Consider the following 16,426-nt stretch of genomic DNA (forward strand, 5'->3'; position numbering starts at 1 on the left):
ATCCTATATTTCAAATGCAGTTTGTCTATTTTGTGAGTGCAATTCACCTTGAATTGCTTTCCCCCTTTACTCCCTTCTACCTTCACCTTTGCTAGCGATTTAAACAAAAAAAAAAGGGCAAAGCTAGACTGAGAAAGGCATCTTGTCTCAGGCACTGCCTGGCAGCACAAAGGAGGGCTGAGGGATTCTGTTAAGCAGCAGGTTTAATAAGCAGTTAGGCATGATGATGTTTCAGAGACTAAGAATCCACAAGGCACCCAACACTCCGGCACAAGTTTGTCAAAACATGTAATGCCTGCTTGTGCAGTTTAAAAATAAATGTATTCTAAACTGGGGAACTCATTGGTTTCACTGGGAATGTAAAAGTACTTTCCAGGAGTCAGGCTGGAGCATTTAGCAAACTACCTGTCTGCATCTGGCACCAGCTTGAGATTTGGGCAAGGGGTAATAAATTCCTGGCTCTGCACAGACTCCCCACATAACCTTTGGCAAGTCTGTTGCTCAAAAACCTCACATATAAAATGGAGAGGTGCTGCTCCTACCTCCCCACGTCTGCCTTGTGCACCTCTTTCGAAAGCTTCACAGGTCAGGAACTGTCTGGAGGTTGGTGCCTGGGCTGTGAGAGCTTGAGCAACTTCTCCATGACACCAAATGTCTTCGCCTTGGGGCTAGGAGATTGCAGGGTGTCAGTTTGTCCTCACTCTCACACAAGTTTCCTGAACCTTTGAATGCGGCCCCTCCACCTAGCTCACTCCGGAATGACACAGCCCAAGTATATGATTTTGCCTCTCTCCCCAAGTATCTTAACCTTGGTATTGATTATGCAGTGATTTATACCCCCAATGATAGTAAAGCAGGGTTTGCCTTCCCTGAAAAGTCCTAGTACTCAGAGCAAAGTTTATGGTGAAATAAGGAGCAACATACACATCTTGCCCCCACCCTTCCCCGCAGGGCTGTTGCTCATGTGTGGGAGGTAGAGAAAAAAGCAGTAAAGAAATGTAAATGTAAATCTGCCTGCTTTGCCCCTCACACCCAAACACTCCAGATAAACAGCCAGCCCTCTCCAGGTACTGTTTCAAGTCAGAGACTCAGCATCTCTGCCCTGGAGCCATATCAAACTTCTTCACTGTAGAATTCTTTCACCTTGCTTCTTCCTGAAGCAAAGATTTCCCCTTACTTGGGAAAAAATAAAAGAAACAAAAATGTAAGGGAAAAGCACAGGTGATGCAAATCTGTTTATACTGAGATACTTGCTTCCTGTACTGGAACAAAGGAAGTAAAATCTGCAGTGCAACTCCTATTTACACACAGTGTCTAGGGCACCACATGGTAAGTTTCTGCACCCTGAATGAATTGAGAAAACACGGATGTTTTGTCTGATCCTTCTCTTAAACAAGAGACTCAGAGAAACAAAGACAGACTTATAAAGCAGCATATGCCACAGCCATGGAATACAGCTAAAGGAGTTAGTTGGAGATACCTAGTAACTCCAATCTGCATTAGAAAACAATACAAAAATCAGTACTGGATTAGGCAGTGTAATAATGCACACAGGTAACAGAGATACTGCAAAAGAAAAATAAGGTGTAAAGGAACTTGAAACCAGCACGCCAAAGTGATGCACTAAGAACCCAGTTCCTGCGTCTGGCTATCCCACAGTGCAGCGATGGCACAAGATAGAATAGTTATCACATCTCCCTGGGTGTCAGAGAAGTCCTTCCAGCAGCAGAGGAATAGTAAAATCTACTTTCACAGCAGTCTGAGTAGAGATAAAGCAGGCTTGTAGGTGCATGCAGGGCATGTGCATTGTATAAACATGGTATCCCTGACATGGTGAATCTGATAGGACAAGCTAACGAAGTGGCTGCAGGGGATCTAGAACTGAGGTCTTCCCTGAGCCACGGACTAAATGATCTTGAAGCTCCTGAGCACTGATAAAACCAAACACAGGCAGTAAGAAAGGCCAAATATTATGTCAACAAGCTCTGATCCTACACTGCCCAAGAAGCTTGATGGAATAATATTATGTATTCCCTTTATGTTTATGAACGAAACCAGTTGGAGGCTTTCTTCTGAAGTACGACTCTTTTTCAAAAGAGAATAACAACAAATAGTAGAAAGTGACACCGCTACACCTGTCTGTAAAGGTACTAAAAGCAGAGCTGACAAAGCTTAAACAGAAACACGGAGTCACATGGTCTAGCGACCTTTCCATAGAACAAGGCACTGCAGAGATCTCCTGGCTCCAACACTGGTTCCTTTTGTGCCACCAGACAATCCTCTTTATCATCTGCCCTTCAAATAAAATAACATTTGTCTGCTCCTGAGGGCAGCCACAAGGATAAATGAGCAACAGCCCAAGGGCTATCAACCCCACCTCTTATTCAGCAGATTCTGAAAGCAGCTTTTTCCATTTGCTGTGATTTCTTAAGTACTTTGCTATTTGATGGTACTATTGACCTATTTTGAGGGAAAACCACATTGATTTTAAGTGAGCAGGATGATATGTCCACAGCTTTTTGTCTCTACGCCTGCTGCTCCGATCGGAAAGTATTTCTGTGGATTCTTTGGGCTGCATTTACTCTAGTTCCTGAGTGTGGGAAAAGTAAACAAACGATTGTATGTATGCTGTCGTTCACCTTCTGCATGCTGGAACACTTACACCTATTTTAAGACAGACCATTAGAGCAAAAAGAGACACATTTGTTGTTGGTTTCAAAATGCTTATTATTGCAGTGCAATATTTTAGACCTGTGGAGCTTCTATATTTTTTCAAGCTCTCAACATGCTTATAACCAATGCAAAGACATATGAAGCTCTTAGGTTTTCCACATGTTGATTACATCCCTATTTCAGATTCCTTTAAAATGATGCTCATAATGGTTCAAGAACTGACTGATGAGAGCTGGGAGCAGCAGCCTCAGTGGCAAACACAGGCTTGGCCATTCACTCCTCAGTGAGAGCCCTTCAGTCTAGGCCTCCATGGAACTTTGAAAAGGCCCCAGGCACCCACTGCAGTACCAAGAACCACCATAGGCTCATTTTGTACAACTGAGGGAATTCTGTGTGCGGGGGAGGACAGCGGGAGGAGAGGGGGAGGACAGGGGGAAGAGAGGGGGAAGAGAAGAAAAAACTTTAATTTTTGATAAAAAGTTTGCTTTTATAATACTACTGTCAATGAAAGAAAAAGCCTTCTAGTAATTAAAGAAAAAAAAGATATATATATATAAGGACAATTTTCTTTTTACATTCTCCAGGAATTGTCGCAACATGAACAAACTAACAGCATTTTACCTTCATCCCCAAATAGTTCAAATTAAGATTACTCAAAATGTGCCTATGAATTTGCAGTGTTGTGATGATGATCCCATTGATTAACACAGGAAGCTGGACAAAGCTTCAGGAAGGTGCACTCTTAACATTTTTCTCACAAGTCGGCTTATTTAGGTTCTCTAGCTCTGCCCGATAATGACATCACACAATTTTAATGTCAGCTTAATTAACACATTTCCAGAGTCCCGGATCCCACATCACATTAAACTGTCTTTCAGAGATGCCTTCTTATTCTTTTTCACATTATGGTTTCACACTAAACACACAATTACCCTCATTAGGTGACCTAACTGTATTTTCCCAATGTTTCAAAATGCTTGAGTGAATCACTAAAAAAACGCTATCAGGTAGATCAAAGCATCTGCAGAAAAGCTATCGTTCTATACTAAATTCTATTGAATTGGTTCCAAAACTGTGAGTAATCTTTATGAAATGGATTGGTACTTTAATGTCTGCTAATCAAGTATGAACCTCATATTCCTATCTATTGTCAGACTTTGCCGCCTTCTTAGCTGTCTCAGTGTCTCAGTCCTGAAAGGATTTCCATGCTGTGAGCTATTTTCATCACTAAAAACGACTTCTCCTGTTTTAAGCTGAAACAACACCGTGTGTGCCATGCTGCCTAAGTTCAGCACTGCAGATATACAGGACAGTCATGTTATAACTTCTGATATCTTTCAGAACCATGAATTCTATACTCATAATGAGCAAAAGAAAAATAAATAAAGCCCCTCTTTTTTTTTTTCCCCACACATGTTCCCATACTACTTTAATAAGTCTAAAAGAAATGCAAATCAGCATTTCAAATAGAAAGTGCCGTGCTCAGCTCCACACCTTACCCTGTGGCCAGGAAATACTTGGTCCTCCACACTGCTGAACTGCTGCTGTCATACATGATGGGGAAGCACCAGAGAGCTCGAGGTTGCTAAAGGGATCCCAGCAGACCTGTTTGGGGAGCGCAAATTGCAGTTTACAGGCAGCATGACACAAGTACTTGCCATTAATCACAAAATCTTCTATTCTGATAGGACTTTTATAGTTTCATTGTGAAGCATTAGAAGTAAACTGTTATGAGGATCTTGTTATTTAGGATTACTTTCTTAAAGTTAACAGTGCAGAGCAATTAATTCTTAGCACATAAGAATGATCTATTTGCGGTATAGGAGGGTTCCCCTGAAATATTTTAAGCTTATTTTGATGTACATGACGGCTTCATTGAAGTCAGTTGAGGATCAAGGTCTGCACAAATTCCAATAAATATAGTTTCACACAGAAGACAACTACAAAGGAAAGGTTATGGGGAGGATTAACAGTAAACGTTGCATATCACAAAATTAGTAGGTAGGTGGTTGTCTTTGAACTTACTGTGAGAGAGTACGTTTTATATCAACAGCCATCAATGACACAGAAAGACACAAATAAAAATACGTGGTAATCGTTGCCTACTGCAAACAGTTGTTTTCAAACATCTGCTCTCTCACTGAACTGCTTTACAACACTGTTTTGACATAAATATATCTCTAACATCTTTTATCACATAGACTTCTTTTAATAGTTTTCTGAAAGATATTTTAGGTACTTAGTGCAATTAGTAAGCCTAGTTAAGCCTTATTTGTACACTCTATTTCCTTTATCCAGGGCTGGCAAGTCCAAACAACATTGATGCTAGCTGCTATGAAGTAAATAGTGTAAACATGAGGTAGAGTTTTAGACAGTTGAATTCTACACTAAATCCTTACAACACCAGAAAAAATTATCAGCTGCCATGCAAAAAAAAGAAGCAAGGACAGTATGAAAAACAGTAGTTTACTATTTTAAATTGTTCCTGTACACTCCAAAGCCAAGTCCTAGATTTTCAATAATGTATTGCATGACCATTTCACTTTTGCTCTATGTAGCCTTTATTCAACAGGAAGCGAGACTGGCCTGGCCAGAAATAACATTAGCTGATTTTTCAATGACTAAGATATTAGTTTATAATAATCTTGTAGATCATGAAGAATGACCATCAGGCTGGATTAGGTAGGACTTGTTTGACCTGTTCAGCTAGAGGTGGACTCTAACACTTTCAATTTGATTCCAGTCTGCAGCCTGAAGCAAAAGGCTCATCCAGAAAACAATGAGCCCTACGCCTACCTCCCTAGTTAAAATAATTTTCAGGGTATATTTTTCCATCTAAGCAAGTCTCAACTAAATAACAGTTGTCATCTCCAACAACCTCAAATCAAGAGTTCATTAACTGCATTTTCCATTTATATTCCTAACTTTGACCTTGGAATGCCACCTAAGACGGTGAGCAGTAATTCAGTCTCCTGACTACCTCATTCTAAGCGAATCTCTCCTGAGAGCAGGCTATTAAAGGCAGTTTTGTATTTGACCCAGTACTAGAACAACAAACTCCATTTCAGTTTGAGTTACAGTTTGGGTTTGGTCCAGGACTGCAGATGGCATCAAATGTAGTTTTCTTTCTTGTAAAATCACACATCAGCAGCACTTCTACCTTGGGGAAGGTGGAATTTTCAAAAGTCCTCATCACTGATCTTCCCCTCCTTCTTCCTATACATTTCATACAGGAAAAAATGGGGTGGGGGGAACGACCTGACATCCAAATGTTTCTCATAATTGAAAAATTAAAAAAAGAGAAAGAGGATACCTGAATTGGCGTTAATCCTATTGATGGTGCTCAAACAGGTAACCTTTTCAAGTCTCAGAGTTTCTTTCAGCATAACAAATATTTGGGAAAGAAACCTTATCATTTCTGCAGTTAACAGGGGGGGCTTCACTAACTTAAACTGTTATAGCAAACAGTTCTGTTTCTCCAAAGAAACTCAGTATTTCACAGTAATGTGCCTGAGAGGCTCAACTTGTTTTAAGATTACATAGTAATTCTGTATTCAAAACAACTGCATTATTTGCAATGAATAAATTACTCTGTTTCTCTTCTGTGTTTTATGAAGCCTTATGGCTTCCTCTAAGTGTATTATACAAAATAATTCATACAAGCATTGTTATGAACAACAGCCTGCAAGTTCACTATCAGTAGTTGTTACTCAAAATTCAGGCCGCTTTACCAATTTCTGACTGGATTTACAGATTGTATAATAATTTTTCTTTCCTGTGAGTGGTGGAAGAGAACAGCTAACTAATATCTTGAGGTCAATCAAAGGGTCATTAATCCAGCTAAAGTATTTTTCTACTTCTGTTTAGTTAAACTGACGGAAATCTTCATGGGGCTACGTTCAAGCTGACTTAAAATTGATTTATACTGAATTGGCTTAATTTGGTTAGTTACTATGAATACAGATAAGGCTTGACACCCAGTAATAGATAATTTGTGCCTGATTGTGATCCCATAATACCAAAGACTTTACAGAGTCAAGTTTTATTTCAACTGCAGGAGTTGGTGAAAGAAGATTAGGCCCCAGATCACAATATTACATGTTTTTATACACATTTTAAATTTATATATATGTATATGTATACATATATACTTGGTTATACAAATATATATTTTTGTGCATATCCCTTCTACTACATTCCCCTGTCAGGTGAAACCAAAGGTAGAAAATGGAAAATGCCTTCACCTAAGACAGTATAAATTTGATGGCTTTTGGCATCATTCAGGTAATTTTCTTGCAAAGACCACTAAGTTATGCAACGGTCTACCCCACAGAATAGTGCATTCTTTACATATACAGCACTACTTGAACAGAAGTTAGCAGCGTTCAAGTTGGATGGCTGGTATAGGAAGATGTCTCCAGGAGGACAGGTGGTAGCAGGAAGAATTAGCGGGGTTCTGACCTGTCCCTGGCAGAGGAATGGGGACTGAGAACGGGTGAGAGCAGAGGGAAGTCTCTCTGCTACACCTCAACTCCCTCTTCTTAAACTGACCCAACAGAGGGAGAGGCCCTCTTCCTCCCCTTCCCCATCAGGGCAAAGCTGCTGCCCACACAGCCCGATCCTGTCCGTGGTAAGCCCACTTAGGTCTTCGGGCAAGGTACACAGCAGGGTGTACTGGGCTGAAGGGTGACCGACAGACTGATGGCACAGTCCTCTCTATCCACTTCACCCGTGCGTAACAGAGCCTTCCTCAATAAACAGCCCGCTTTCCCATTTTCTCTCCAGCTTTCCCCTGCTGACAAAACAGACCCTATCTCGACTGTTGGCTCTCACATCCACGCAGTTGGTGTCATCTCTTGGCATCGCTTCATCCCTCTGCCGTGAGTTGCCTTCTGCACCAGGACATTCATCGACGTCCAACCTGGCCGGTCCCAACCGTGGGTAAACTCGGGAAAAAAAAAAAAAAGTAAAAAATCCCCGAAACTCAACAAAAAACCTATGTAGGAAATTGTCCTGCTAAGGTGGACGCCTCCCTAGGCACCATCCAACCACGGCCGCAGGCCAGCGGCACCCCGAGGGATTTTGGGCAGGGGGACTCCTTCCTGCCGCAGGCAGCGCCGAGGCGCCCGGCTCCGGGAGGAGCGGCCCCGCTCCGCCGCGCCCCGCAACACGATGGGGGCCTCGCCTCAGCGGCCAACCGCCGCCGCGCGAGGTACCAACGGCCGCGCGCCGCGCCTCAGCGGCCGGCCAACCGCCGCCGCGCGAGGCACCGACGGCACCGCGCCTACGCCGCCCCGCTCCGTCCACGGCGGGGTAAGGGGGAGGTGGTCCGGCGGTGGTCTGGCCCCGCCGCCTGAGCGCCGGGTCTCCCCTGCCTCCCTTCCCCGCATCGGCGGCCCCCGCGGCTGCCGTCGCGTTACCTGGAGCTCGGCAGCAGCCCTTACCTGTGCGCGCCTCTTCCAATGGCAGCGCACCTGCCGGGCCGCGCCGCCCAATCAGCTGGCGGCTCGTCCCTCTGCCCCGCTCCTTTAGTGAAAGAATCCAGCGCTGCTCGGGAAAGTTACCTGTACGCGCCCGGCCCGGCCGCTCTCCGCGCCGAGCCCAGCCGGTGCCCCAGCCCCGCCGCTCCCCACATGCGAGGGGGAGGGGGCTCTACCTGTCCTACCTTGGCTGCGGAGCCGGGAGAGGGGGGGAAGGAAAGCAGAATTACCAGTAGCTCTGGTTCTGCCGTCCCGGGCGTTCACACGCACACACACACGCCTTCACCTGCACAGACCTGAAAGTCCAGTTCCGCCAGGGAGACGGAGGCACCGGGAAAAGGGGAGAGAGTTCATTGGATCAAACATGTCACAAGAGACGGACAAGTAAGTGATCGCAGCACGCCGCTGCTCCCGCCGCGCGGGGCCGGCGGGCCGCCCGCCTGGCGGTGCTTGCCCCTCTCCGCTGGCGGACGCGGACCTGCCGGGACGGCGTCTCTTCCTCCGTAAAGCGACGCCAGAACGGGCGGCACAGCAACTCCCGGAGCGCCCGAGGACAAGGCTGCGGCTCGCCGCCCCCCACCTCGCTTTCCACCTGGATGTGGGGCTTCGCGACTTACTTTCTTTTTTTAATTCTCCATTTAGTTTAGTGTGGTAGTGTGTTTTTTTTTTTTCCTTCCCCCCCCCCCCCCTCACGTCGAGGCGGCTTTTCGGTAGGGAGCTCTTCTCGCCCCAGAAGAGCAGAGCGGCCTCCGCCCGCCGAAGGCCCCGGACGAAAAGTGCTTCTTGGCTTTTGTGTTAGCGCAACAAAGGGCTTTTATCCCGGGCCGGGCACGGCCATCTTCCTCACCTCGCCTCAGCCGACGCCGGGCGGGCAGGGCAGGCGGCCGGCGGCGCCCCGGGCCCGTCCCGGGGGCGGCGGGAGGAAGGGCCCTGACTGCTGCCCAGCCTCGGCCGCCCCAGCCGCTGCGTGCGGCGCCCTCAGCCCCGCCGCCCTGACATTGTTTTCCCGGCGGGACCGCGGCTGCCGGGAGACCGGTGCCTCCGCCCGGGGTTAAAAAGTAACTTTTCCAGTAACGGCGCCGGAGGAGGAAACCGCCCGGTCCCGCCGCAGCCCTTCTCCCGCCCGGGCGGGCACACGGCGGCGCGGTCGCAGGCCGCGGCGGCCAGGCCCGGGGGCGGCGAGGCGTGCGGAGTTGCCTGCCCGAGGCGAGTGAGGCCAGGGGCAGGGCGGCCGTGAAGCGGGGAGCCCACCTTGCCCCCGGGGCACGCAGCAGGACCGAGCCGGAGCCAGCGGTGGGCTCGGCGGGAGCGCGGCCTGTCCCGGGGCGGGGAGCGGCGCCGGGAGCTGTCGTTGGGCGCCCTGGCCGCGGCTCGCTCTTCTTCTGCCACCCCAGTTTGTGTCCGATTCCATCAACGCTTGGCGCCGATCGGCCTCAAACGAGAGGTTGTTTTTATTCCCCGTCCTCCCCGGTACGGCCGTGGGGTAGAGGTGACGTCTGGGTTCCCGCGATGGCGGCCAGGCGGCTTGGCGTGAGGGCCGGGGCCTGGCAGCGGCGGCCTGCTGCTGTGCGGCGCTGAGGAGCCGCCGTGAGGCAGCCAGGCGGGAAGGCCATTTTACCCGCTCGGGTTATTAGTGTTTCTGCAGCAGGCGGCTGGGCAGACTAACGGGACAAGGAAGATGGAGGGCGGGAGACTGCACAGGCCAAGGGGGAGAGGGCAGTTTTGTTTTAGTGCTGCTCTTGTGCAGGTTGGAGCACCTCAGTCTTGAGCGTGATTTCGGGTACGCTTGGTGCTGCTCAGATGGAAGCCCTTGTTGAGATCCCCAGGAGCCTTTGTGGCAAAGGAGGCGGAGGGGAGGAGCCTAATGTTGGAGACGTCGGACTGAGAGAGGCTTGGTGACAGCCTGCCTGTCAAGGAGTGAAAGAAAGAGATTATCCGACAGAAGAAAACAGCGGGGTTGGCTTCCCTGATAGGGAAGAGACGGGACAGTTCAGAGGAGAAAGATTAAGACAATAATTTTAGTCCTGCCTTTTCAAACATCAGCTGACAGTGGGATAGTGCAAAGGTAGTTACTGACATAAAATTAAACTGATTGTGGTAGGAGTTGGGAACAAAGTGGAGTTTGGGAGTTCATCTGAGCAGGGATGGGAACTAATGCCTCAGGTGGCCGGATAAGAGCAGTAAATGATTTAAGTGCAAGGAAGGGAATAAGGACAGAGCCCTGAGGGATGCCGGTGAGGCAGGGAGGAGCAGCTGAAAGAGCAGTCATTGAGCTGGGAGGGGAACCAGATTAACTGCGAAAGAGCTGAGAGCTGACAAGAAGCAGTGATCGAGAGCATCCCAAAGCAAGTGGCAGTTCCAGAACTGGACGAAGGTGAAAGGAGCCCATAAATTACTCCCTGGCGGAGCCTAGTCGCCAATAGTTTCAGCAAAGGGTCAGAAACTAGTCTGCAGCAGATCAAGCACAGTTAACAGCAGCGGGAAAGAAACAGGCAGAGGGGAGACAGTGCAACTTTGTACCACAGTCATCTTTGAAACAGAAGAACAGTGCAGTGAAAACCTAACTCATGTAAGAAACGAGGGCAAAAGTGGTTCTCTTTTGGGTCTAAGATGCTACTGAGCTACATGACTATCCTTCCTTCCCAACAGGAACAGTATGGCATAGGTGTAAGCTACTGAGACAGGAGCATTAGCGCCCTTCATCCCCTGCTCTGTGTAGTGCTGCTGCCGTTACCACTGTGAGGAATGTAAGAGCACTGCAGAGCACATAACCTCAAGTAACAGCACTTCCCCCGTTGCAGGTATGCCTGTGATCTGTTTCTGGGTAAGGTGTTTAGAAAATTCATAGGTGGTAGGTAAGAGTTGGAAAAGGAAATAAAAAGTAAAGAAATCCCCATACTGCTCTGTACACAGGTGTAACGTGAGAAGACAAATACTTTTGTTTTCAGAAAAGATGACCAGGTGGAATGAGATATTTGGTGGGAGGGAGTTTGCATGGGAAGGTTTTTTTGGTGTTGTTTTTTGAGGGTTTTTTTTTTTTTTTAGGCTCTAATTATATCCAATTAAAACCTAATCCAGAGAGTACAACATTATTCTCCTCCACATGGCCTTTATTTTACTTAAAAACAGATCTTCCCTACAGGCAAGACTGGAGAGGGAAGCTCATTATTTCGAGGTCATTGGATGTGTTTTTGCAGGGTTTGTACCAGTAAAGTAGAGGACTAAGCAGCTGAGGGGATATAGAAAGTGTGGAAAAATACATTCCTGTCTCATCCTTCAGTCGGATTTTCCAGATTTTCTGGAGAGGTGGTACACCCTGCTTGCTGCACAACGGCTCTGCAGGGCTGCCTGCAGTGTCCCTCTTTGGAGGGAGAAGCAGGGACAGGGGTGCTGTAGTGCTACCTGAACCATCAGTTTTAAGGGAGGAAGGTGGACAATCAGGTGAAAATGCTAAAGAACAAGTCGTTTGATTCTGATGCTAACTGCTGAGGAGTTTGGAAGACTGGAGATTATCCTTAAGATAGTGTGCATATCTCCCTGTCTTTCCCTTTAGTCTTTGTGCCTAAGCTGGGTCTTGCCTGCTTGCTTCCACAAACTCCTATCGGTCAGAAGAGATAAGGCATGATTTCACATGCATTTTTCAGAGGTAGTACCGACTTCAGCAGGCTGTGGCCACTTGTTCCTGCCTCCATTCCACCCTCTCAGCTGTGTCAGTAGAGCTATTTGTGCAGCTAGCGAATTGGCTCAGGCGAGTGTTGAGTTGAGAGCAGCCTGATCTCCTCTTGGAGGTTATTTTTAACATCCGTTTTTTGTCTGTCTGGGTTCTTCCTCTGCAGAGGAGGTGCAAAGTAATGGCAGGTATTAAAGACAGAACTGCTCAAACTAGAACCTCTGCAGAAGGAAATGTGTGTCCCTGCCTCCGTATGAACGTTCTGGAGGCCCATGCAGCTGCTTCTCTTGCCATCCAGTTCCCAGAGCCATCATGAGGGGACCCTGGGATTGAACAGAGGCCATAGGGAGGCGGGAGCATCCCCTTTGCAGGATGTGAAGATGATTGCAGGGTTCACTTCTGCATTTACAGGCTGAAAAGTTTTTCTTGCTGTAGTATACAGAAAAACAATTGCCACCACAGAACTCCAGATTAATGGCTCGAGTGCGTTAGTGAAGCTAATTGGAGACCTCAATAATTGTGAGACTTAACAGAGTTTGAGAGATTGCCAGTGCTCCTGTGAGTGAGGAGCAGCAGTTGTGCAAACACTTGGGACCTGCCTGGTAAATGCCACAGTTGTGTCCCTGCCACTCGTGGTGTTGTGTAAAGTTGTGAGTCCCATGTGGGCTGGGACTGCAGTTGCATGAAGAGCAGGCTTCGTAGCAAGCCTGAGTGTACTGGTCACTGTGGCTCTCTTGCTAGCTGGCCAGCTGCATGACTGCCTGTCAGTCAGGCTGGTCAGGCTCCCAGCAGCCCCAGTATTGCAAGAGTGACTCAGGACACCAGCTAGACGGGGGTAGGGCATGCTCAAACTGACCACATTAAGGAGGACTTGGGGCAGCCTGGGTCTGCAGCTGAGCCTGTGCTTGTGGGTGGATAACTGAGGGGAGAGTGAGCCTAGAGGTGGGAATGGGTTCAGACCTGCTCCCGTGTGTCGGTGGAGGCATGTTCGCATCTACCTTGCTGCTTGGTAGTGTCTGTGGCAGCAGCTGATCTTGGACTCTTCACAGAGTAATTTTGCCCTGGTTTCCTACTTCTTCCTCGGTGTGTAAATGTAGATGTTACCTTCATAATATGTAACTGAAGCATCTAGTACTATAACAACAAAGGGCATTTATGGTTTACAATGTGATTCTGTGAACTGTTCTTAATTTTTTATTTGAGGGCCAAATATGTTTCCCACCAGCAGATGCTGAGTGGCAAAAAGGTGACAGACTACTCAGTGGGTTTTTTTGTTTGTTTGTTTTTCTCCCCACTGCTTAGTGTGTGGATAGGGCATCCATTGAGATGAATTTTCCAAAGTGTTACTTATCTGGGAATGAATGGAAAAAAAGGAATTAGAGGTGTTTAGTGCTTGCACTTGCCAAATGTCAGACATGCTGTCACAGATGTTCCCTAGAAAACCACCTCTGTGCAAGGAAGGTGGAAAAAATCAGTGTTCAGACTCTCCTAGAACTTGCAACCATAAGCTTAACTGAAAGGAGTAAGAGTATCAAATAGTTACATCTCCCTGTAACATTGCTGTCCCTCTGGTGCTGAAGTTTGAGACCAGACTGAAGATCAAAGCAGAACAGGAGAGAGGGGACTTTCCCAGGTCACTTATTTGGTTGTAATGATCACGTAACCTCTTTCCTGTGGAAGGTCAGCAGGGACATCATCATTCTTGTTCTGGAAGGGACATCTGAAGGGGAAATTATATTACACCGGTTGACATTTGTTGTCAAATATTTTCACAAATATTAATCCAGTGCAGACCATTGGTGGTTACCTTAAATATTTTTTTTCCCACGATTATTGAGCAGCCAATTAAGCTGCCTCTTTTTTTTTGTGTATATATACACACACACAAGCGCTTTCAAATGCTGATCTAGGAATTCGTCTTGGGATTAATCTTCATTAGCTTTTTAATCAGTGATTGAGACAGTCGTAGCTAATTAAAAGAAAATAAGTAGTTATTTTGGACATACTAGGATACCAGGACACTGTTTTATTCTTTGATAGTACTAACTTCATAAAGAACTGTTGCCTATGAAATACTTAACCAAGGAAACCATATTAAGTGCATGTGAACTGTGGAGAAGTCAAATATTGCAACATTCCTGTAGCTTGAGAATATGTCTCCAACCTTGAAGATTACGTATAGCTGTAGATTTGTTAATTTTCCTAATAGTGGGAGGTAATGGCATCCTCCATAATTTTGTATTTTAGTAGTTCTTTAAAGTACAAATTTGGCTTTGTGTGCTTTTTAAAAATATTTGTGGAAAATCTTTACTCCCAGGATTGCTCAGTTGTTGAATTCACGTTTTCCTTCTGACTGTGTAAAAGATTTTGTGTTCTGAAAAAACAGCAATCAGTGCTATCAGTGCAGTAACTATTCCATTTCCATTAACTCCGGGGAAGCAATGAATGAACAAGGGCCACAGGGCCAAGGGTCACGTTAAACTGCAGCAGGTCTGGGAAGCCTTGTCATGACCTGTTTTGAATTTTAAAGCCTACTGCTGGCTGCTTCAGGTCAGCTAAAACAACCTTAGATGCTATGCGTGCTGGAAGTGGGCTTAGCAAAACAGAGCATGGCCTGGGATGAAACTGCTAAGTAATGGCTAATTCTGATAAACTGTTAACTGCTGCAGTAATGTCCTGAACTCCAGAGTATCCTCATTTTTTGAGATGCCAGTGTTTTTTTACAAATATGCTGAAACCTGCCTTTTTTAAGGCTGTTTTCTGCTTAGTTTAAAAAAAAAACAAACCACAGGCTACTCAGTGCACTAATAACAAAAGAATGTCTGGTAGAAATAATAATTAAAAGTGAAACAAAAAAGTCTCTGAAGTCATAGGTATAAAAAGCCTGTCTGAGGGTGAGTGATTGCCTACTTGAACTTATCTTCAGTAGGCATTTACTGTATATATTTAATCCTTGTGTCAGATTTCTTTTTTGTACTTCCACTTCAGCATATTTAATTATAATTTTTTGTCAATGTTAATGAATCACCTATTTGTTTTAGTCTTTTTAATCACTGTTACATACTCAAGTTATTTTGGTTCAGAGTAAAAACAAATAAAACCTCTAGTAGGCATCTAATTGTTGAACTAGTCTGTTTTACCATTTGCTATTTCCGCTCTCAGTATATTTTATTTCCTATTGGAATGTTTAGTAAAGGTAAAATAATTTCTTTTAATCATTTAACATGTGTAATCTTGTTCAGCTTTGTCTTGTGCTCAAAAAGAATAATTGTCCCAAAATTGCAAGAGTCCCAAACCTGTGTTCATTAGTAAGCAAAATTACTCAGCCTCTTAAATGGGAGTTTTTTCCTTGGTACGGACTGCTGGCTGGGCCAGAGGGTATCTTATCTTTTGGTTTCCTGGTGGTCTAAATGCTTTGATTTTCCTTCACTCTCAAATCATTTGTATATTTATATGTTCACTGGATTGGGCTGAGTGCATTTTGGAGACCTGTTCATGCTTCTGGGAACAATGTGATTGTCAGCTATGAAAGACAAAATACCAAGACACATGGAACATAATTTTCCTGTTCGTTAAACATTTATGCTCCCTTGTAGTTTTAACGGAACACTATTATCTAATTGAAACAACAGTGTTGCTGACTTTTTAATTACACTTTTGGCACTAAATCCTGAGGAGTTTAAACTCATTTTTAACAAAATAAATTAAAACTTGCAGTGAGTCACCCATGGTTTTTTGTTTTTTTTGTGGGTTTTTTTTTGTTTGTTTTTTTTTTAAATTATTATTTTATTTGGTTTCTAGGCAAAGCAGTATGTATAGTAAATTTGGGCTAACCTTAGAATCTTTAAAACAAATGGTTTCAAGCACTAGGACTAGTTTTGATTTATATTTTGTATAATGAGCACAGACAAAAATTACGGTCTGGGATCTAAAATTTGTTAACTTGTCCAGCTTCTGTGGGATCTATCCTTAGCTGCCTTATAGTCATAGTAGTTCAGTTTGTGCCTGTGAATTCATATGTATGTACATCAGTCTTACAGTCTTACAACTTACAGTTGTAAGACAAATTGTATGCACATCTGTTCTAAATTTGTTTTATAGAAGCCTTACAGCTGAACTGGGAATTGTGTAAGTGTAAACTAAATTTACAGAGGGCTTTAGAGCTACTGAAACTCTTGTAAGTGATCACACTCTGCCCTCCTTAGCTATGTCAAAACTGAAGTGGGAGCTTCAGCTCTTTTTCCAGCTCTTGGGTGTCGCTGGAGTGTGATCTATACATTTTGTCATACCAAATGAAATGTGGGTGCTCTTGAAGTTCCCCATTTCTTACTTTGCACTGAAGGAAAGATTAAGCAGGCAGGTGCTCTTTCCATAGCACACTGAGTCACAGCGTGCTTCGGCCAGGTCTCTCATCTGGACAATTAAGGGATCAGAAACATGGAATGCAACATGATGTGTGGTGCTTGTCTGCGTGCAAAATAAACAGTAGTCCCTTTGGCTAGCATCTTGTTTTAGAGTGTATATTTCTCCTGTGGTTTCCCAGTTGCAGATAGTTGCCCTGTGCACTTTCTTATCATCCAACAAAAAAGGAGCTTGTGATAAA

General features: G+C 45.3%; 1 protein-coding gene across 1 annotated transcript in view; it reads left to right on the forward strand.

Moving 5' to 3' along the window:
- Nucleotides 1–8,240: 8,240 nt before the first annotated feature.
- The window catches only part of GRHL2 (grainyhead like transcription factor 2), a 69,213-nt gene continuing 61,027 nt past the window's right edge, over nt 8,241–16,426 (forward strand). Inside the window, exon 1 of the mRNA XM_086742519.1 lies at nt 8,241–8,537. Within this exon, the coding sequence (XP_086598645.1) occupies nt 8,518–8,537 (20 nt within the window). The 5' untranslated portion in view covers nt 8,241–8,517. The remainder of the gene's footprint in view (nt 8,538–16,426) is intronic.

This window comes from Chlamydotis macqueenii, chromosome 2 (genome assembly GCF_036417535.1).
Source record: "Chlamydotis macqueenii isolate bChlMac1 chromosome 2, bChlMac1.mat, whole genome shotgun sequence".
Classification (NCBI taxonomy): domain Eukaryota; kingdom Metazoa; phylum Chordata; class Aves; order Otidiformes; family Otididae; genus Chlamydotis; species Chlamydotis macqueenii.